Here is a 24,007-nt window from a genome sequence, read left to right on the forward strand (position 1 = left end):
CATTACAGTCTCTCCCCTCCCCGCTACAGTCTCCTCCCTCCCCACTACAAGTCTCTCCCCCTCCTCACTATGGTCTTTCCCGCTCCTCCACTACAGTCTCCCCCTCCCCACTACAGCCTCTCCTCCCCCACTACAGTTCTCTCCCCTCCCCACTACTGTCTCTCCCACTCCCCACTACAGTCTCTCCCCATCCCCACTACAGTCTCCTCTCTCCCCACTACAGTCTCTCCCCCTCCCCACTACAGTCTCTCCCCCTCACCACTACAGTCTCTCCCCTCTCCACTACTGTCTCTCCCCTCACCACTACAGTCTCTCCCCCTCCCCACTATAGTCTCTCCCCCTCCCCCACTACAACCTCTCCTCCCCCACTACAGCCTCTCCTCCCCCACTCCAGTCTTTCCCCTCCCCCTCACTACAATCTCTCCCTTCCTGCACTATATGTTTTCCCCGACCCCCGCTCTCCCCCTCCTCCAGCATAGCCTGCTGGCCTTACATGTCTCCCTCGGTGGAGCCAAAGAAGCAATATTTTACCGACATTCCACAGTATGTATGTATCCCTCCCTCCCTGTACGTGAAGCAGCTCTCCCTCCCTCTCCCTCTCCCTCTCCCTCAGGGTGGCCACTCTCATACCGCAGCAGTTATGAGTGTCCAGGCTGGTCCCGGGTAACTCCGCCCCTCCTCCCCTCCGGCTCCCTGCTGGACAAACTCGCCCGGGAAATGCAAGGAATTTTATCTATTTCGGGGGGTTTATTTTGCCCATGTTGAATAGTTAGATACTTTCACTTGGACCAGCTGCTGCTGTGTGTGTGTGTGTGTGTGTGTGTGTGTATGTGTGTGTGTGTGTGTGTGTGTGTGTATCACACACATACACACAAAAAGAATGTGTAAGATGACGTTGGACTGAGGTAACGCGGCACAGGAGTGGAATAGGGCCAAACATCATACCCACCTTGAAGAAAGGAGACAGAGAGGTTGTGATGGACTACAGACGGGTCTCCCTGATGCGTGTGGTCTGTGAAGTGATGGAAAAGATAATCAGGAAGAGAGTGGATGACCTCCTGTAGAGGGAAACAACCTGGGTGAAACCAGGTCATAAGTAAGGAAATCCACGAGAGAGTGAGCTCTCTTGTACACGGTAGAAAACGCTAAGTGGATTTGACGCTATACCATGACTGGTTAGTAAAGAAGTTGGATCTCCAGGCATGATGAGTAAGGAGGAGACTGCCTCAGTGGGCGACAGACTATCTTAGCAGAAGGGAACACAGGACACATGCCAGGGAATCCCTTTCGGGTCCCTAGTGGGAATGCCACAGAGGTCTGCTCTAGGACCGTAGCTTCTCTTGATCTATGTAGGTGCCAGAATGACTGGATGCCTACCTGAATATGTTTGCTGATGATGCTATAGTCATGAGGTATGTAAAAAGGCGGGGAGAATTGCATCCCCTACAGTGAGATCTGATTAGCTAGAGACATCTGTGTGTGAGGGAGACTTGGGAGTAAACCTCGTGCCTAACCCGTTGCCAGTCACATTTTAGAAGAATTATTCACTATGGAAGAGAAAAGAGCGAGTGGTGACCTGATCACACCCTTGAGTTTTTAAGCCAGTTTCATGGCGGTCAGCAATACACACTTCATCGAAAGATATAGGAACAGAACGACCACAAGTTATGTAAAAGACTTCTCAGAGATGTGTTACATGTGTCTGTTTATATCGTATGTATGGGTAGGAAATGAATGGAATATATATGAGTGATGAAACTGTAAATGTGGAAAGCATGCAGAAGTTTGAAAAGTTTTATGATGGATAGGGAATGTTTAAGAGATGGGTCCCCACGGGTGTAAAACTTCCTCCCCGCACAGCACAAGACATGGGTCCCCACGGGTGTAAAACTCCCTCCCCATAGAGCACAAGAGATGGGGGCCCACGGGTGTAAAACTCCCTCCCCGTAGAGCACAAGAGATGGGGCCCCACGGGTGTAAAACTCCCTCCCCGTAGAGCATAAGACATGGGGCCCCACGGGTGTAAAACTCCCTCCCCGTACAGTACAAGAGATGGGGCCCCACGGGTGTAAATCTCCCTCCCCGTACAGTACAAATAAGTAAACATAAGTAGGTGATTACAAAGGTCTTCGTTTTATCTCCATAACCTTCTCTATGTACAATACAATGCTTAGAAGCACAGATTCTACCAGTCCTAAAGACTTGGTAACACTGTGGGAGACGTATGTTGAAAGTCACACCGTAGATTCTGGTGAGAGCACAACGCCATCTGATGGTAGAGTGTGTAAGTAATATCTCGCGTCATCTCCCGCAAAGCCAATTTGGCTAAGTGTTTCTCTGCCACAGCAACATTAATATCCTCGGGTGTTTCCCCTGTGACACAGATTCCCTGCCTCTCTCTGTGTAACATACCGTCAGCCTTACGTGTGTCCATCTTCATAATATTTTCAATACTGCACCACAACACACCCTATGTATCTCCCACCCCAATACAACAAACACACTCTGCGTTCAACGCACAGTTCCACAAGACACTATGTGTCCAACATAGCACCAAGCATCTCATGTGCTCACAGCATCACTAAACGTACCATGTACCCTCCCACACAGTGTCATGTACCCCCACACACAGCATCATGTGCCACTAACGTCCATCTCTATGTTCCCACAGCGTCGCAGGTGGGGCGGTGGCACAGCCCAGAAGGGTGCCAGGAGACTGACGCAGAAATTGTGGACGTTACTTCGACGTCAGCTCATAATCAACCAGTCCAGCGGAAGCATCCCTTGTCACCAGGTAACCCAGGCCTCGACCAGCCCTCCCACGAGGCTCCCTCCGTCAGTTCCTTGTCGAGCATGAGTGTTGGTGTAGCGGCCCCTGCCCGCCACACCTCTGCACACCCCACCAGCATGCACCACCTCCTCCTCCTCCTCCCCCACATCACGGCACCTCACGTGTCTGTGGATCTCCCCCATGTGTATGGTGGCGGACGGAGGCGACGAAGTAGCAGCCCCCGCTCACCTCCCCCAGCACGCTCCCCCCAGCACGTGTCATCTCCCCAGCACGTGCCTCCCCCACCGGCTAAGTCCCCTCCCCAGAGTAGAGATGATTTGCATGTTTACTCTTGGTCTGTTATGGATGTTTCACAGGAATTTACTGCAGTTGACGACGACGGAGACGCCGTATCAGGACAGGGTGACGTCGACAGGTCCCTGTCGCACACCCCGCCGTCACCCGCTGTCAGCAGGACCCCTTCAGCCCCGGGAGAGGGCAGGGGCCCACGAGTGTCGGGGTCGACGGGCAATAAATTAAGCACATTAGATACCAGAAGTTCTGGTATCGATCTAGTGGGTGGCGAGGAGCGGCAGCCACTGCTCGCCCGGCCCACCCCGCTTCAGGAAGGACTCATACCATTAAATCATTGGGATGGCGTGGCAGATGACGCCCAGGAGGAGCCAGAAATGTTTGTGGCACACGACCCGGCCACCGCACGACACGTCAGGTCAGCCTCAGACCATGAGACCGGCCTTAGCCAGCTTCTGCCCTCCAGGACGCTTTCGCCACGGAGACTCTCTCTGCTGAATCTGGTGTACGCCTCTGCTCCACCTCCCTCGGAATATAACTCTTCCTCTCCCACACTGACACCGGGAAATGCACCGTCGGGAGCCACTGCAGACCAGCCGACAGACGTCCCTGCATCGTCAGTGTCAGGAGCTGGTGCACAACTGCCCTCGGGGGCCTCATCAACGGCTCTCATGAATAACCCAGACACATTAGGCATAGGATCGGCACACGGCCACATCCCGCAGTCGGCAGCTGGGACTGAGGCTCCCCATTATGTTATTACCGCAACAGCCGCCGCCGCCACCACTGCACCGGGGGTCGCACCCGCAGATAGCGCGTCAAGAGACCGCATCCACACGACACATCTCACAGACGGGGAAAATGTAATCTTGGAGGAGAGATGGAGCGGCGTGTTGGTGAGCCGCGAGGGGGTCCTCTCACCTGATCACACAGCCGCGCCTACATCAGGAGTGCTGGAGGAGACCCCGCCCCTGGGGAACGCTTCGCTACATGACTATGAATATCAAGTGACTCCAGAGACAGTAGCGACTCCCCGCATACTCCCGTCATTCTTAGAGGCCACGCCGACCCTCACCCAGCACGGGACAGGCCATTCCCAGTCTACTGACGACCTGCAGAGGGTCGCCTCTGCAAACAGGGAAGGACACCAGCCTCCTGCTGATTCAGTCATGAGTGAATGGAGGGGAGAACCAATGAACACAGACGTAGGCGGTGTTGAGGGGACATCCCAGAGTACGCAACCGTTGACGGATCCAGACACAGAGGGAGAGGCGACCACTGAAACTACAGCTTCCCACAATACCACCTCACCACACACCTCAGAGGATGACACAGCAGCAGATCAGATCCGACCTGACCCGGTGTCGACCATCAGCCAAACATCAGCATATGATCAAGTGACAACACGAAGCGTCCTCGAGTTTGATGATGCCAGCGATAACTTCGACACAGTTGCTCTCCACCTGACTGCACCTGTTGATCTGCCTCCATCAAGCACTGTCGTCTTCACACCTGTTGGAACCCCGATAATGACTGACGCATCGGCTCTACTTGTTGATTCCCTCCCAGCTAGCGGTCGTCGCCCTCCACCGCCTGAGCCCATCAGCATCACCACCGTCGTTTCCCCTGCCCACCTTCCTGGAGAAGTTGAAACCAACAAAGCTACTGAAGCAGCTGTTGATCCACCCCCAGCAGCAACAACCACAGCAGGAGCGGAAACAGCGGCACAAGAGCACAGTAGAACAGCCATTTCTGCCTCCCCTACAAAGCCCCTCTCGGATGAGCCCATAACGCCGGGCCGTTTGGAGGCTAATAATACAAACATTGCGGACTTTCGCTGGGGTTCTGGCGCTAATCACAGTGAAGACGGTGTAATGCCAGACCCGCAAGTTGCGCCAACTATTAACCATAAAGTCAGAGCAGAGCAGAGGGAAGGCCGTATTGCGGGCCAGGGAGGTCAGGAGGGAGAGAGAGACCACAGTACCAAACTATTTTCTCCTTACGAAGACAACTCACATCGGGATGAGGGCGATTTCCAGGGGCCAGGCGGGGAGGCGGCCGCAATCAAAAACTCGACCTCGACCCTTCTTCAGGAAGGTCATCAAAAGCCGGTGTTCTCCGCCTTAAGGATCATTAAGAGTGACGCGGTCGATGCCGAGGAGAGAGAGGACAAAGATGCCCTTGGCGAAGGCTCGTTCCAAGCGTCCCCCGATGTGGTTAGGGAACATGGCGGAATGCAGAAGAGTGATGTGGAGCAACAAGATACTGAGGAACGACGGAATGGCAGTGAGATTCCAGAACACAACGCTGAGACACAACAAGGTGTCCAGAGTAGCCAGCTTGTTGGTGATCACAGCAAGACACTGCGTCTCCTCACGACCCCGACCATGTACCTGCCCTGGTCTCCTCCACCAGCATCTTACCTCACCCCACCCTCGCTACGTCCCCCCTCGCCCACCAGCCCACCCACCGTCTTGATACTGCCTCGCTCCTAACCCCCACCCACTTACTCTCTGAAGAGGAAAGACGGCGTGAAAGCACACAGGAAACTCACCAGGGATTACCGGGAGAGGAGGGTCAAATCCCCATGATTTCCACCTCGCGAGGGGAATATAATGTCAGGGATGAAGGCCAGACGAGGGAAGACCCACCACCCGAGGCCTTAGCAGGCGTCCACACCGCCAGGGAAGACGCCACAGCCGCCTCTCCTACTGGAGAAGACGCAGTAGGTGGTGAAGGCATGTCGCCTGCTTCTACGCCGCCACCATTATCACCTGGTGTCATCGAGAACACACAGCCTTATCAAAATACCTCCCTGCCAGCAGCAGCAGCTGAGGGAAATACTGATCCCAGGATGGTATCAGTCGAGTCCCCTCACCTCATGGGTGGTCAGACCCAACCATCACCGGGTAATGCCACTGAATCCCAGCACCCTTCTGGAATTTCCACAGGTGATAACGGCCAACGATCACACGGGGGTGAGGGAGACCATCCTCCCCCGAGGAGCCTCCCCTGCGTCGTCCTCACAGGAGGAAGAGAATGATACGGGAGGCAGCGGGGAAGGTGCCCTGAACAATGAGAGTGGAGGTAGAGTGGAGCTGACACCGTTCTCTGGTGTCGGCACTCCACCAGATGCTCAGGTGAGCAATAGAAATTCTTACGAAGGTGCCAGCGGCTCTCTGGCACTCCCCGTCATCGGAGACTTGTCGCTGCACAAGAGGCCGGCAGCAGTGATGGGTGAGGAGGCCCATGTTGGAATCACCGCCATTGATGGAATTGGAACGAACGACGTGGCGGCCAAAGATCAAAGAGACAAAACAACAAACAGAATCTCTCTTTCCAGGAGCAACCACACTGAAGAAATTGTCGCCAGGGGTCCTTCTCCTCTCCCCACCACACACACCAGCCGCAATGTTATTCTGCCAGACGAGTATAAACGCCAGAAAAGTATCGAATCTCTGGGAAAGCAATCAGCTCCCGAGTCGGGGGAAGCATCCGCCAGACCGGGTTACGGTGAGCGTAAGGAATCTAGTATCGATACCAGGGGATCTGAAGCCAACCAGGGACACTCTTTCCTTTCAAGAAGCAATCAAGTGGTCGGTGATCCCATTCAGGAGTCTGTCCACGCTCAGGTCAGCTCACAGGATCCTGCTGAGGAAAATAAAGGAGATCAGAACCCGTCTGTATTGATCTGGGGCAATCACAATGTGGACGTGGCGGGTGATATGATGAGTTCTGATGAGTACGACTATGAGGGAGATTACGACTACCTTCCCGACCACAGTCTCGGGTACGGCGGCCACGAAGATGAAGATGACCAAGAAAGGAACAATAGTCACGGCGACGAACTGGAAGAGGAGGATATCAGGCACGAGGGTATTGAAGAGGACGAGACGGATCTCAAGAGGATTCCAGAAGGCTCACTGGATCGCGCTCTGGAGGGTTCATTACTGGACGAGGAGGGCGACACCGGAGACCCAGGCTGGCCCCACGCCACCTACCGCCTCTCCGTACCTGCTACAACACACACCTCACCAGCAGGTGGCCAGGAGGACTCGCTTCCTCCTGACGGTCACCACCGACGGGAGAGCGACCTCGAAGATCACGCGAGCACTACTCAGGGGAGCGTCAGGGACGCTGAAGGTAGTCCCCATGGCGACGGTGGCAGCAGCAACAGTTCCTATGGCAACAACAACAGCAGTTCCCATGGCAGCAGCAGCAGCAGCAACATCGGCTCGGCCGCTTCAAATCACAGTATTATGCCCCCTCGCGAACCATGGCAATCCCAGGATTCCCCATGCAAATGTTCCTGTCAGTGCGCCGGAGGTGAGAATCCGCCAATAAAACCAGGGCGTGTCGAATCAAATCTCAATTCTGGGGCAGATCCAGGTGCCCTGGGCCAGGTCCTCGAGCCTGACGCGTCCTCACCACACCCTGGAGCAGGGGGAGGTGCCCTGGGTCACGTCCCCGACCCGGCCTTGTCCTCAGGACATCCTGAGGGAGGTGCCCTGGATCCTGGGCCTGCCACATCCTCAGCACACCCTGAGGAAGGTGACCTAGACCAGGTCCTCGACCCTGCCTCATCCTCAGCGCACCGCCACCGCCACCACCACTCCGGCAGGAGGGGTAGTTCCCACGCCCACCACGAGAGCATAACAGTACCACACTCCTCCCACGCACCCGAGGACATCGATATGAGGAGCATCGCTGACGTCCACACGCCCACGCCACCTCTGGAGATGCACTCTACCTCTTCCGTCGTGGTACATGAAGCCACCCCGCCCGGGCACTCAACTGCCGGAGGCGTAGAAGAAGGAACCGTGGTCGCTAGCAGCGGGAGGAGTACGGAGGGCGGGGTGGTGATCGAGCAGGTCGGGTATACGGTCGTAAGTGAGCCAGACATAACGCATGTCGTCGCCCTGCCTCACGATCCCCACTCCTCCACCACCTCCTCCGTGACTCCAGCCACGACCACGGCAGCCATGCCCGAGGGCGCCACATACCACGCCACACTAAACCTGGCCAGTTCATCAGGTGAGGAGACATCACGCTCATATGCTTCACCCATGACCACTCATGACCACTCATGACCGCTAGAGGGAGGGCCAGTCGCTTCCCAGGACGGTGGAGGAATAGGGGTGGGTTGTTATATATGAAGTGGGAGGGGGGGGGCAGTTGATCGACCATCCATCGCTCTAGGGAACCATGAACAGCTGGGCCGACTGTGGGCCGCCTGACAGTGATGCCATAGATTGTATTTATGATCAACATTGTCTCATAATGTTAATCATCACCTCCACACACTCCCTCCCTTCCCACACACCTCCCTCCTCTCTCTCTCTCTCTCACTCTCCCTCCCTCTCACTGCTCTCCCTCCCACACACCTCTTACCTAAATTGTTCCACTACAATAAGATAGAAAAAAAATAATTGACACTTGAAATGCGCAGAGTCAGGAGGCAATGGCCGGGGGCGCTGGGGGTAGGTCGCCCCGCTCCCCCTCTCGCTGGGTTGCTGGGGGAGGAAAGAGGAGCGACTCCTCGTCCTCCTCCTCCTGGGGGAGGGCCGCGCCGTGGCTGGGGGTGGGGGGGAGGTTGACGGACAAATGCGCTGTGAATTATCCACAGTTGACCCGACATGACCTGAAACATTCATGGTGGCCGCCAGCAACCTCCCCCCCCCCCCCTCCCCTCCCCCGCCGCTGAACTGATGACCAAATACCTCCATTACTAAGTCGCCACACACCAGGCGGTGAGTGGACCACGACACACCAGGCGGTGAGGGGACCACGACACACCAGGCGGTGAGTGGACCACGACACACCAGGCGGTGAGTGGACCACGACACACCAGGCGGTGAGTGGACCACGACACACCAGGCGGTGAGTGGACCACGACACACTAGGCGGTGAGTGGACCACGACACACCAGGCGGTGAGTGGACCACGACACACTAGGCAGTGAGTGGACCACGACACACCAGGCGGTGAGTGGACCACGACACACCAGGCGGTGAGTGGACCACGACACACTAGGCGGTGAGTGGACCACGACACACCAGGCGGTGAGTGGACCACGACACACAAGGCGGTGAGTGGACCACGATACACCAGGCGGTGAGTGGACCTCGACTCACTAGTCGGTGAGTGGACCACGACATACTAGGCGGTGAGGGGACCACGACACACCAGGCGGTGAGTGGACCACGACACACGAGGCGGTGAGGGGACCACGACACATCAGGCGGTGAGTGGACCACGACACACCAGGCGGTGAGTGGACCACGACACACTAGGCGGTGAGTGGACCACAACACACCAGGCGGTGAGTGGACCACGACACACTAGGCGGTGAGTGGACCACGACACACCAGGCGGTGAGTGGACCACGACACACCAGGCGGTGAGTGGACCACGACACACTAGGCGGTGAGTGGACCACGACACACCAGGCGGTGAGTGGACCACGACACACCAGGCGGTGAGTGGACCACGACACACCAGGCGGTGAGTGGACCACGACACACTAGGCGGTGAGTGGACCACGACACACTAGGCGGTAAGTGGACCACGACACACTAGGCGGTAAGTGGACCACGACACACTAGGCGGTGAGTGGACCACGACACACTAGGCAGTGAGTGGACCACGACACACTAGGCGGTGAGAGGACCACGGCACACCAGGCGGTGAGGGGACCACGACACACTAGGCGGTGAGTGGACCACGACACACTAGGCGGTGAGAGGACCACGACACACTAGGCGGTGAGGGGACCACGACACACTAGGCGGTGAGTGGACCACGATACACTAGGCGGTGAGAGGACCACGGCACACCAGGCGGTGAGGGGACCACGACACCCTAGGCGGTGAGAGGACCACGACACACCAGGCGGTGAGGGGACCACGACACACTAGGCGGTGAGGGGACCACGACACACTAGGCGGTGAGTGGACCACGACACACTAGGCGGTGAGGGGACCACGACACACTAGGCGGTGAGTGGACCACGACACACTAGGCGGTGAGGGGACCACGACATACTAGTCGATGAGGGGACCACGACACACTAGACGGTGAGGAGACCACGACACACTAGGCGGTGAGTGAACCACGACACACTAGGCGGTGAGTGGACCACGACACACTAGGCGGTGAGGGGACCACGACACACGAGGCGGTGAGGGGACCACGACACACTAGGCGGTGAGGGGACCACGACACACCAGATGGTGAGTGGACCACGACACACTAGGCGGTGAGTGGACCACGACACACTAGGCGGTGAGGGGACCACGACACACTAGGCGGTGAGGGGACCACGACACACTAGGCGGTGAGTGGACCACGACACACCAGGCGGTGAGTGGACCACGACACACTAGGCGGTGAGGGGACCACGACACACTAGGCGGTGAGTGGACCACGACACACTAGGCGGTGAGTGGACCACGACACACTAGGCGGTGAGTGGACCACGACACACTAGGCGGTGAGGGGACCACGACACACTAGGCGGTGAGGAGACCACGACACACCAGACGGTGAGTGGACCACGACACCATACGGTGAGGGGACCACGACGAGGGGACCACGACACACTAGGCGTTGAGGGAATCACGACACACCAGGTGGTGAGTGGACCACGACACACCAGGCGGTGAAGGGACCACGACACACCGGGCGGTGAGGGGACCGCCACACACTAGGCGGTGAGGAGATCACGACCCACCAGTCGATGTGAGGGGATCACGACACACCAGGCGGTGCAAGGGGACCACGACACACCGGGCGGTAAGGGGACCACGACACACCAGGCGGTGTGATGGGACCACGACACACCAGGCGGTGAGGGAACCACGACACACCAGGCGGTGAGGGGACCACGACACACTAGGCGGTGAGGGAAGCACGACACCAGGTGGTGAGGGGACCACGACACACTAGGCGGTGAGGGGACCACGACACACTGGGCGATCAGGAGACCACCACACACTAGGCGGTAAGGGGACTGTGACACACCAGGCGGTGAGGGGAATGCGACACACCGGGTAGTGAGGGGACCTCCACACACCAGCCGATGAGGGGACCACGACACACTGGGCGGTGAGGGGATCGCTGCACACCGGGTAGTGAGGGGACCGCCACACACTGGGCGCTGAGGGGACCATGACACACCGGGCGGTGAGGGGACCGCTGCACACTATGTAGTAAGGGGACTGTCACACACTGGGCGGTGAGATGACCGCCACACACTGGGCGGTGAGAGGACCGCGACACACCGGGTGGTAAAGGGATCGCGACCCACCGGGCGGTGAGGGGACCGTCTCACACCAGGCGGTGAGGGGACCGCCACACACACCAAGCGGTGAGGGGACCGCACCCAGCCCGTCTCTGCCACATCCCTACTCCCTTCACCACAGCCTTGTTGCCTCCGCCACACCCGTCCCCCCTGCGCCACACCCTTCTCCCCCTGCGCCACACCCTTCTCCCCCTGCGCCACACCCCTCCCCCCTGCGCCACACCCGTCCCCCCCTGCGCCACACCCCTCCCCCCTGCGCCACACCCTTTCCCCCTGCGCCACACCCCTGCGCCACACCCTTTCCCCCCTGCGCCACACCCCCTACCCCCCTGCGCCACACCCCTACACCCCACTGTGCCACACCCCTGCCCCCCTGCGCCACACCCTTTCCCCCTGCGCCACACCCTTTCCCCCCTGCGCCACACCCCTACCCCCCTGCGCCACACCCCTACACCCCACTGTGCCACACCCCTGCCCCCCTGCGCCACACCCCTACCCCCCTGCGCCACACCCCTACACCCCACTGTGCCACACCCTTTCCCCCCTGCGCCACACCCCTACCCCCCTGCGCCACACCCCTACACCCCACTGTGCCACACCCCTGCCCCCCTGCGCCACACCCCTACCCCCCTGCGCCACACCCCTACACCCCACTGCGCCACACCCCTCCCCCCTTGCGCCACACCCCTACCCCCAGCGCCAGAGCAAGTCACGGGGACACGGGCCAGGTTAAGCACACACATTTCCCTTTGTTTACCGTCGCCAGCATGAGTTATTTACCGTAATTGGGGCCAGTATAAATACCCACCTACACTAATGATCATAAAAAACGGTATAATTACTGCCAAGTGTTACAGCTCAAGGGGGGGTCTCATGTATTTATTCCTTTTTCCTCCTCAGCAAACTTCTGTAGCACAGGGGGGGGGGGAGGTGTGTCCACCCCCCCCTGCTGTGCCTCACACACTTCATCCTCCACACACGCTGCCTCGCCCTCCACACACGCTGCCTCGCCCTCCACACAGGGACTTATATGTACTTGATGTTATACATTAATACTGGGGTGTGGCAAGACACGTGAGGACACACACACCCACACACACACCTACACACACACACACACACACACACACACACACACACACAGGCTGGCCTCGGTGGCTTTAAAACACTGAAAATGGATCTGAAGCCACATACACTCCTCTGCTACCATCTTCCCCAAGGGGAAAGAAAATGGGATCTATTACTCCACTGAGCATTCACAACTGTGTAGCACCAACGTGGAACACAGACACACACACACACACACACACACACACACACACACACACACACACACACACACCCTACAGGTCCCACTACCCTCCCTCCCACCATGTACCCCAGGACCCCCAGCCTCCCCCCCCCCTCCCCCTGTGGTGACGCCCTCCCCCGCCCGACCCTCCACTGGGCCCTCAGCAGTGAACAGCCGGAGGGAGACACCCCCTCCCCCACCCCCCCGCGGAGCAGTGAGACTCACTGTCCACTGGGCTGTGCTCGATGTATGGTTACACTGAAACATGTCTCTCGTTTTCTGTGGAGTGGTTGTCTCGTGTCATAAGGTTGACCTCGGATTGCCACCAGAGCGTCAGTCACTTCCCTCACATCCTTGGCATCACATGACCATTGATCAATATGTAATCATTGTTGATCAATATGTAATCATTATTGATCAATATGTATCATTATTGATCAATATGTAATCATTTTTGATCAGTATGTAACCATTATTGATCAATGTAATCATTATTGATCAATATGTAATCATTATTGATCAATATGTATCATTATTGATCAATATGTAATCATTTTTTGATCAGTATGTAACCATTATTGATCAATGTAATCATTATTGATCAATATGTAATCATTATTGATCAATATGTATCATTATTGATCAATATGTAATCATTTTTTGATCAGTATGTAACCATTATTGATCAATGTAATCATTATTGATCAATATGTAATCAATATGTAATTATTATCAGCATGTAATCATTATTGATCAAGATGTAATCATTTTTGATCAATATGTAATCATTATTGATCAATGTAATCATTATTGATCGATATGTAATCATTGTTGATCAGTATATAATCATTATTGATCAGTATGTAATCTTTAGTGATCAATATGTAATCATTATTGATTAGTATATAATCATTATTGATCAGTATGTAATCTTTAGTGATCAATACGTAATCATTATTGACCAATATGTAATCATTATTGATCAATATGTAATCATTATTGATCAGTATATAATCATTATTGATCAGTAGGTAATCTTTAGTGATCAATACGTAATCATTATTGATCAATATGTAATCATTAATGATCAATATGTAATCATTATTGATCAATATGTAATCATTATTGATCAATATGTAATCATCAAACCCGTGTCATCATGATGACTGGGTTTTCATAGCTCGCATTACTGTGTTATAATCACTTGCTCACGTGACTCTTTTCCCCGGTCAACAACATTCCTTAACAACACCGCAGACTACCTTGTAACAACCTGAGGGTACAACATGAATACAACAATCCGATAATTCACAACAATCCTGAAAATAATGATAAGGAATTTATATAGAAATGTATTTAGAAATCGGGCTACGGTATGTATTGAATTTCCTTCTCGTAACACTATAACAATTCCTTCACAACCCGACAACAACCTTCACAACCCGACAACAACCTTCACAACCCGACAACAACCTTCACAACCCGACATCAACCTTCACAACCCGACATCAACCTTCACAACCCGACAACAATCTTCACAACCCGACATCAACCTTCACAACCCGACATCAACCTTCACAACCCGACAACAATCTTCACAACCCGACATCAACCTTCACAACCCGACATCAACCTTCACAACCCGACATCAACCTTCACAACCCGACAACAGCCTTCACAACCCGACAACAGCCTTCACAACCCGACATCAACCTTCACAACCCGACAACAATCTTCACAACCCGACATCAACCTTCACAACCCGACATCAACCTTCACAACCCGACAACAATCTTCACAACCCGACATCAACCTTCACAACCCGACATCAACCTTCACAACCCGACATCAACCTTCACAACCCGACAACAGCCTTCACAACCCGACATCAAACTGTTGTAACCGCCCAACCGCCGAAGACCAGACAGTTGCCAACGAGGCTTTACTCCCCCATGTATTTTGTGCCTCAGTACTAACTGCTGGTCGTTGACTGCTTGTTTCATCAGGGCTCCGGACGTGTTGTTAAATTAAGAAATTCATGCAAAACAATGATTACCTTCCTTAACGACGACAATCCATCGTAAAAGCATCGAGAAACTGAAGTGATGTTTGTAGCCCCGCCCCCTCCCGCGAGAGTTGCCATGAAGACCATTTCCTGGAATTGTTCATGAGGGCACCGCAGTGCACGAGTGGTGTACACCAGCCATGTACGGCAACGCTATATGTACACACACTCATGTACAGATATGTACACATACGCCAAGAGATACGTACATATACGCACACACACACAAACACATATAGGGATATATATGTATACACGCACACATGGACAAACTTGAACACACACACACACACACACACACACACACACATGAATAATAAATATATCAGTGTTATTATGTGAGTTTCTACACTCGTTTGTGGCCTCCCATAAAACGACTCAGCATGAATATATGAATTTCTATTTTGTTAGTCTACTGATAACTCTCTCTCTCTCTCTCTCTCTCTCTCTCTCTCTCTCTCTCTCTCTCTCTCTCTCTCTCTCTCTCTCTCTCTCTCTCTCTCTCTCTCTTTCTCCTTGTAATCAGAAACTGGAAGACACTGTATGTAGTGTATGCCTTATATAGAGTAAATGAATTATGAATAAAATTATCATCATAAAAATTACATATATGAATGTATGAATATAGAATTTGTAAAGAAATATCATATATATATATATATATATATATATATATATATATATATATATATATATATATATATATATATATATATTCCATTATACTTATTCGCCGTCTCCCGCGTCAGCGAGGTAGCGTAAGGAAACAGACGAGGAATGGCCCCACCTACCCACATACACATGTATATACATAAACGCCCACACACGCACATATACATACCTATACATTTCAACGTATACATAGCACATACATACACAGACATATATACACATGTACATATTCATACTTGCTGCCTTCATCTATTCCCGTCGCCACCCCGCTACACATGAAAATAGCATCCCACCCCTCCCTCACCAACGAGGTAGCGCCAGGAAAAGACAAAAGAGGTTGAGAGAGCAGAAGAGGGTGTTTTGAAATGGTTTGGGCACATGGAGAGAATGAGTGAGGAAAGATTGACCAAGAGGATATATGTGTCGGAGGTGGAGGGAACGAGGAGAAGAGGGAGACCAAATTGGAGGTGGAAAGATGGAGTGAAAGAGATTTTGTGTGATTGGGGCCTGAACATGCAGGAGGGTGAAAGGAGGGCAGGGAATAGAGTGAATTGGAGCGATGTGGTATACAGGGGTTGACGTGCTGTCAGTGGATTGAATCAAGGCATGTGAAGCGTCTGGAGTAAACCATGGAAAGCTGTGTAGGTATGTATATTTGCGTGTGTGGACGTATGTATATACATGTGTATGGGGGGGGTTGGGCCATTTCTTTCGTCTGTTTCCTTGCGCTACCTCGCAAACGCGGGAGACAGCGACAAAGTATAAAAAAAAAAAAAAAAAAAAATATATATATATATATATATATATATATATATATATATATATATATATATAATTGTCCAAAAGAAGGAACAGAGAAGGGGGCCAGGTGAGGATATTCCCTCTAAGGCCCAGTCCTCTGTTCTTAACGCTACCTCGCTAACGCGGGAAATATATATATAATAATAACAAAATATATGCTATTTTTGATGTAGAGAAAAAAAAAATTCAAATTGGGAAGGAGGAAAATCTTTGATATGGAGAGAATATGTTTTGAGAACAATATGAACAAGTTTGATATTTCAAGTTGGACAGAAGAGTTTATATGTGAGGCTGTACATATAAGACAGTCGACCCTGGTGTGGTATATAGATTTATATAATGTCTGATATACACCCTTGTAAGCTCTGAGTGGCACACCTAAGTCTATATTACGGGAAATGTTAGGGGGAAATGTGAAATTTTATCGGGAAATGTGTGGAAATGTTAGAGAGAAATGTTCGGGGGAAATGTTCCCGGGGGAATGTGGGGAAATGTTAGGGAGAATGTGGGGAAATGTTAGGGGGAATGTGGGGAAATGTTAGGGGCAAAAGTGGGGAAATGTAAGGGGGGAAATGTGTGGAAATGCTCGAGGGAAATGTGGGGTATTGTGGGGGAAAGGGGGGGGGGGGTATATGGAGAAATGTTAGAGGAAATTTTGGAAATTTGTTATGTGGGAAAAGTGGGGAAGTCCGGGGGTAGGTTAAGGGGAAATGTGAGGAACTGCTTAGGGGAAATGTGAGATGTTGTTTGAGAGAAAAATCAACATTGTTTTTTTTTTTGAAGGGGGGAGAGAGAGGGGGGGGGGGTTGTTAAGCGAAAATGTAGGGAATTGTTATAACAAAATGCCTGGGATTATCATACTAGACGATTGTTCATGATAACGATTAATTACTGATTAATATGACTGGGAAAAGTGACTAGCTGACTGACTGGGTGATCCTTGTCACCACCACTTTCATCATCATCATCATCATCATCATCATCACTAGGAACACCATAACTACCTTCATCATTACTATCATCACTATCATCACTATCACCATCATCATCACTATCATCACTATCACCATCATCATCACTATCACCATCACTATCATCATCACTATCATCACTATCACCATCATCATCACTATCACCATCACTATCATCATCACTATCATCACTATCACCATCATCATTACTATCACCATCACTATCATCATCACTATCATCACTATCACCATCATCATTACTATCATCACCATCATCATCACGATCACCATCATCACTATCATCATCACTGTCATGGTAGCATATATCATGGCATTATATATCATGGTAGTATATATCATGGTAATATATACCATGGTTGTATATATCATGATAGTATATATCATGGCAGTATATATCATGGTAGTATATATCATGGTAATATATACCATGGTTGTATATATCATGATAGTATATATCATGGCAGTATATATCATGGTAGTATATATCATGGTAATATATACCATGGTTATATATATCATGATAGTATATATCATGGCAGTATATATCATGGTAGTATATATCATGGTAATATATACCATGGTTATATATATCATGATAGTATATATCATGGCAGTATATATCATGGTAGTATATATCATAGTAGTATATCTCATGGTTGTATATATCATGGCAGTATATACCATGGTAGTGTATGAGACACTAACCCACTACCATGACCACTGGAAAATAACAAGTTTAACAACACATGGAAGTTCTACCATAATATAGCTGGTAATTTGAACCTAGTAGTTACCTTAACATAACAGACATTTAACTACGCCTCCCCTTCACAAAAGCAAGCTAACCCCAGAAGCTAACAAAAGTAAAAGCCTCAACAAAAGATTGTACAGTATTAACCACACAACCCAACCACTGTAGACCCTCTCCAAATATTTATTAATGGCCTCTTTACCCACAGCTGGGTTGTGGTCTTCTTCCCACAGGCCATCCGAGGGTCTTGGCACTGTTAGACCTCAGAGGCTTGTCACTGCTGGCCCTCAGCCTTGGCACTGCTGGCCCTCAGCCTTGGCACTGCTGGCCCTCAGCCTTGGCACTGCTGGCCCTCAGCCTTGGCACAGCTGCCCCTCAGCCTTGGCACTGCTGGCCCTCAGCCTTGGCACTGCTGGCCCTCAGCCTTGGCACTGCTGGCCCTCAGCCTTGGCACTGCTGGCCCTCAGCCTTGGCACTGCTGGCCCTCAGCCTTGGCACTGCTGGCCCTCAGCCTTGGCACTGCTGGCCCTCAGCCTTGGCACTGCTGGCCCTCAGCCTTGGCACTGCTGGCCCTCAGCCTTGGCACTGCTGGCCCTCAGCCTTGGCACTGCTGGCCCTCAGCCTTGGCACTGCTGGCCCTCAGCCTTGGCACTGCTGGCCCTCAGCCTTGGCACTGCTGGCCCTCAGCCTTGGCACTGCTGGCCCTCAGCCTTGGCACTGCTGGCCCTCAGCCTTGGCACTGCTGGCCCTCAGCCTTGGCACTGCTGGCCCTCAGCCTTGGCACTGCTGGCCCTCAGCCTTGGCACTGCTGGCCCTCAGCCTTGGCACTGCTGGCCCTCAGCCTTGGCACTGCTGGCCCTCAGCCTTGGCACTGCTGGCCCTCAGCCTTGGCACTGCTGGCCCTCAGCCTTGGCACTGCTGGCCCTCAGCCTTGGCACTGCTGGCCCTCAGCCTTGGCACTGCTGGCCCTCAGCCTTGGCACTGCTGGCCCTCAGCCTTGGCACTGCTGGCCCTCAGCCTTGGCACTGCTGGCCCTCAGCCTTGGCACTGCTGGCCCTCAGCCTTGGCACTGCTGGCCCTCAGCCTTGGCACTGCTGGCCCTCAGCCTTGGCACTGCTGGCCCTCAGCCTTGGCACTGCTGGCCCTCAGCCTTGGCACTGCTGGCCCTCAGCCTTGGCACTGCTGGCCCTCAGCCTTGGCACTGCTGGCCCTCAGCCTTGGCACTGCTGGCCCTCAGCCTTGGCACTGCTGGCCCTCAGCCTTGGCACTGCTGGCCCTCAGCCTTGGCACTGCTGGCCCTCAGCCTTGGCACTGCTGGCCCTCAGCCTTGGCACTGCTGGCCCTCAGCCTTGGCACTGCTGGCCCTCAGCCTTGGCACTGCTGGCCCTCAGCCTTGGCACTGCTGGCCCTCAGCCTTGGCACTGCTGGCCCTCAGCCTTGGCACTGCTGGCCCTCAGCCTTGGCACTGCTGGCCCTCAGCCTTGGCACTGCTGGCCCTCAGCCTTGGCACTGCTGGCCCTCAGCCTTGGCACTGCTGGCCCTCAGCCTTGGCACTGCTGGCCCTCAGCCTTGGCACTGCTGGCCCTCAGCCTTGGCACTGCTGGCCCTCAGCCTTGGCACTGCTGGCCCTCAGCCTTGGCACTGCTGGCCCTCAGCCTTGGCACTGCTGGCCCTCAGCCTTGGCACTGCTGGCCCTCAGCCTTGGCACTGCTGGCCCTCAGCCTTGGCACTGCTGGCCCTCAGCCTTGGCACTGCTGGCCCTCAGCCTTGGCACTGCTGGCCCTCAGCCTTGGCACTGCTGGCCCTCAGCCTTGGCACTGCTGGCCCTCAGCCTTGGCACTGCTGGCCCTCAGCCTTGGCACTGCTGGCCCTCAGCCTTGGCACTGCTGGCCCTCAGCCTTGGCACTGCTGGCCCTCAGCCTTGGCACTGCTGGCCCTCAGCCTTGGCACTGCTGGCCCTCAGCCTTGGCACTGCTGGCCCTCAGCCTTGGCACTGCTGGCCCTCAGCCTTGGCACTGCTGGCCCTCAGCCTTGGCACTGCTGGCCCTCAGCCTTGGCACTGCTGGCCCTCAGCCTTGGCACTGCTGGCCCTCAGCCTTGGCACTGCTGGCCCTCAGCCTTGGCACTGCTGGCCCTCAGCCTTGGCACTGCTGGCCCTCAGCCTTGGCACTGCTGGCCCTCAGCCTTGGCACTGCTGGCCCTCAGCCTTGGCACTGCTGGCCCTCAGCCTTGGCACTGCTGGCCCTCAGCCTTGGCACTGCTGGCCCTCAGCCTTGGCACTGCTGGCCCTCAGCCTTGGCACTGCTGGCCCTCAGCCTTGGCACTGCTGGCCCTCAGCCTTGGCACTGCTGGCCCTCAGCCTTGGCACTGCTGGCCCTCAGCCTTGGCACTGCTGGCCCTCAGCCTTGGCACTGCTGGCCCTCAGCCTTGGCACTGCTGGCCCTCAGCCTTGGCACTGCTGGCCCTCAGCCTTGGCACTGCTGGCCCTCAGCCTTGGCACTGCTGGCCCTCAGCCTTGGCACTGCTGGCCCTCAGCCTTGGCACTGCTGGCCCTCAGCCTTGGCACTGCTGGCCCTCAGCCTTGGCACTGCTGGCCCTCAGCCTTGGCACTGCTGGCCCTCAGCCTTGGCACTGCTGGCCCTCAGCCTTGGCACTGCTGGCCCTCAGCCTTGGCACTGCTGGCCCTCAGCCTTGGCACTGCTGGCCCTCAGCCTTGGCACTGCTGGCCCTCAGCCTTGGCACTGCTGGCCCTCAGCCTTGGCACTGCTGGCCCTCAGCCTTGGCACTGCTGGCCCTCAGCCTTGGCACTGCTGGCCCTCAGCCTTGGCACTGCTGGCCCTCAGCCTTGGCACTGCTGGCCCTCAGCCTTGGCACTGCTGGCCCTCAGCCTTGGCACTGCTGGCCCTCAGCCTTGGCACTGCTGGCCCTCAGCCTTGGCACTGCTGGCCCTCAGCCTTGGCACTGCTGGCCCTCAGCCTTGGCACTGCTGGCCCTCAGCCTTGGCACTGCTGGCCCTCAGCCTTGGCACTGCTGGCCCTCAGCCTTGGCACTGCTGGCCCTCAGCCTTGGCACTGCTGGCCCTCAGCCTTGGCACTGCTGGCCCTCAGCCTTGGCACTGCTGGCCCTCAGCCTTGGCACTGCTGGCCCTCAGCCTTGGCACTGCTGGCCCTCAGCCTTGGCACTGCTGGCCCTCAGCCTTGGCACTGCTGGCCCTCAGCCTTGGCACTGCTGGCCCTCAGCCTTGGCACTGCTGGCCCTCAGCCTTGGCACTGCTGGCCCTCAGCCTTGGCACTGCTGGCCCTCAGCCTTGGCACTGCTGGCCCTCAGCCTTGGCACTGCTGGCCCTCAGCCTTGGCACTGCTGGCCCTCAGCCTTGGCACTGCTGGCCCTCAGCCTTGGCACTGCTGGCCCTCAGCCTTGGCACTGCTGGCCCTCAGCCTTGGCACTGCTGGCCCTCAGCCTTGGCACTGCTGGCCCTCAGCCTTGGCACTGCTGGCCCTCAGCCTTGGCACTGCTGGCCCTCAGCCTTGGCACTGCTGGCCCTCAGCCTTGGCACTGCTGGCCCTCAGCCTTGGCACTGCTGGCCCTCAGCCTTGGCACTGCTGGCCCTCAGCCTTGGCACTGCTGGCCCTCAGCCTTGGCACTGCTGGCCCTCAGCCTTGGCACTGCTGGCCCTCAGCCTTGGCACTGCTGGCCCTCAGCCTTGGCACTGCTGGCCCTCAGCCTTGGCACTGCTGGCCCTCAGCCTTGGCACTGCTGGCCCTCAGCCTTGGCACTGCTGGCCCTCAGCCTTGGCACTGCTGGCCCTCAGCCTTGGCACTGCTGGCCCTCAGCCTTGGCACTGCTGGCCCTCAGCCTTGGCACTGCTGGCCCTCAGCCTTGGCACTGCTGGCCCTCAGCCTTGGCACTGCTGGCCCTCAGCCTTGGCACTGCTGGCCCTCAGCCTTGGCACTGCTGGCCCTCAGCCTTGGCACTGCTGGCCCTCAGCCTTGGCACTGCTGTTTGGAGATATCCAGGTGTTTGGAGGTATCCAGGTGTTTGGAGGTATCCAGGTGTTTGGAGATATCCAGGTGTTTGGAGGTATCCAGGTGTTTGGAGATATCCAGATGTTTGGAGGTATCCAGGTGTTTGGAGGTATCCAGGTGTTTGGAGTTATCCAGGTGTTTGGAGATATCCAGATGCTTGGAGATATCCAGGTGTTTGGAGATATCCAGATGTTTGGAGGTATCCAGGTGTTTGGAGGTATCCAGGTGTTTGGAGGTATCCAGGTGTTTGGAGGTATCCAGGTGTTTGGAGATATCCAGATGTTTGGAGGTATCCAGGTGTTTGGAGATATCCAGATGTTTGGAGATATCCAGGTGTTTGGAAATATCCAGATGTTTGGAGGTATCCAGGTGTTTGGAGATATCCAGGTGTTTGGAGGTATCCAGGTGTTTGGAGGTATCCAGGTGTTTGGAGTTATCCAGGTGTTTGGAGATATCCAGATGTTTGGAGATATCCAGGTGTTTGGAGATATCCAGATGTTTGGAGGTATCCAGGTGTTTGGAGGTATCCAGGTGTTTGGAGGTATCCAGGTGTTTGGAGTTATCCAGGTGTTTGGAGATATCCAGATGTTTGGAGATATCCAGATGTTTGGAGGTATCCAGGTGTTTGGAGTTATCCAGGTGTTTGGAGGTATCCAGGTGTTTGGAGGTATCCAGGTGTTTGGTTATATCCAGATGTTTGGAGGTATCCAGGTGTTTGGAGGTATCCACGTGTTTGGAGGTATCCAGGTGTTTGGAGATGTCCAGGTGTTTGGAGATATCCAGATGTTTGGAGGTATCCAGGTGTTTGGAGGTATCCAGGTGTTTGGAGGTATCCAGGTGTTTGGAGGTATCCAGATGTTTGGAGGTATCCAGGTGTTTGGAGGTATCCAGGTGTTTGGAGGTATCCAGGTGTTTGGAGATATCCAGATGTTTGGAGGTATCCAGGTGTTTGGAGATATCCAGGTGTTTGGAGGTATCCAGGTGTTTGGAGATATCCAGATGTTTGGAGGTATCCAGGTGTTTGGAGGTATCCAGGTGTTTGGAGGTATCCAGGTGTTTGGAGATATCCAGATGTTTGGAGGTATCCAGGTGTTTGGAGGTATCCAGGTGTTTGGAGGTATCCAGGTGTTTGGAGGGCCATAGTTTTAAGCTTGTCTTCATCAAAATGCGTAAACGCAGATATTCTTTTTTCCTTTTCTTGTTTTAAGGTCGACTTACCCCAGAAGATCTTTACGAATCTGGCCCTTATATAACCTCATACGCCCGCTCCACACACCTGACCCTTGACCCATTCCTTCCTCTCGTCCCCTCCTACTGCTCGGTCGTCAGTATTAATCCAGTGTCGTAACATCTTTTCCATGAGTATTCCAGACCCACTGTTCCACCCATCCCACAACCCATGACCCGTCCTGTGACCTCCCACCAGCCCCCGTCCTGTGACCTCCCCATAGGGACCATTCCTTCCCCCGAGCCCGTCCTGTGACCTTCCTTCCTTCCCCCAGCCCCGCCTTGTGACCTTCCTTCCTTCCCCCCAGCCCCGTCCTGTGACCTTCCTTCCCCCCAGCCCCCGTCCTGTGACCTTCCTTCCCCCCAGCCCCGTCCTGTGACCTTCCTTCCCCCTAGGCCCCGTCCTGTGACCTTCCTTCCCCCCAGCCCCGTCCTGTGACCTTCCTTCCCCCCAGCCCCGTCCTGTGACCTTCCTTCCCCCCAGCCCCCGTCGTGTGACCTTCCTTCCCCCTAGCCCCCGTCGTGTGACCTTCCTTCCCCCCAGCCCCCGTCGTGTGACCTTCCTTCCCCCCAGCCCCCGTCGTGTGACCTTCCTTCCCCCCAGCCACCGTCGTGTGACCTTCCTCTCCCCCAGCCCCCGTCGTGTGACCTTCCTCTCCCCCAGCCCCCGTCGTGTGACCTTCCTTCCCCCCAGCCCCCGTCGTGTGACCTTACCTCCCCCCAGCCCCCGTCGTGTGACCTTCCTCTCCCCCAGCCCCCGTCGTGTGACCTCCCCGCTGCCAGACGTGTGACCTGTGCT

General features: G+C 54.7%; 1 protein-coding gene across 11 annotated transcripts in view; it reads left to right on the forward strand.

Moving 5' to 3' along the window:
* LOC139760934 (teneurin-m-like) overlaps positions 1-24,007 on the forward strand; it is an 874,918-nt gene that overhangs the window by 611,077 nt on the left and 239,834 nt on the right. For 7 of the 11 annotated variants that reach the window (XM_071684715.1, XM_071684717.1, XM_071684716.1 and 4 more), the window contains one exon: positions 2,672-5,996. In XM_071684715.1, coding sequence (XP_071540816.1) covers positions 2,672-5,577 — 2,906 coding nt within the window. In that variant the 3' untranslated portion in view covers positions 5,578-5,996. Of the gene's footprint in view, positions 1-2,671; positions 8,117-24,007 lie in introns of those variants that run through there. The other 4 variants (XM_071684710.1, XM_071684711.1, XM_071684712.1 and 1 more) reach the window with 2 other exon arrangements.

The sequence above is a fragment of the Panulirus ornatus genome, chromosome 38 (genome assembly GCF_036320965.1).
Source record: "Panulirus ornatus isolate Po-2019 chromosome 38, ASM3632096v1, whole genome shotgun sequence".
In the NCBI taxonomy this organism is placed as follows: Eukaryota; Metazoa; Arthropoda; class Malacostraca; order Decapoda; family Palinuridae; genus Panulirus; species Panulirus ornatus.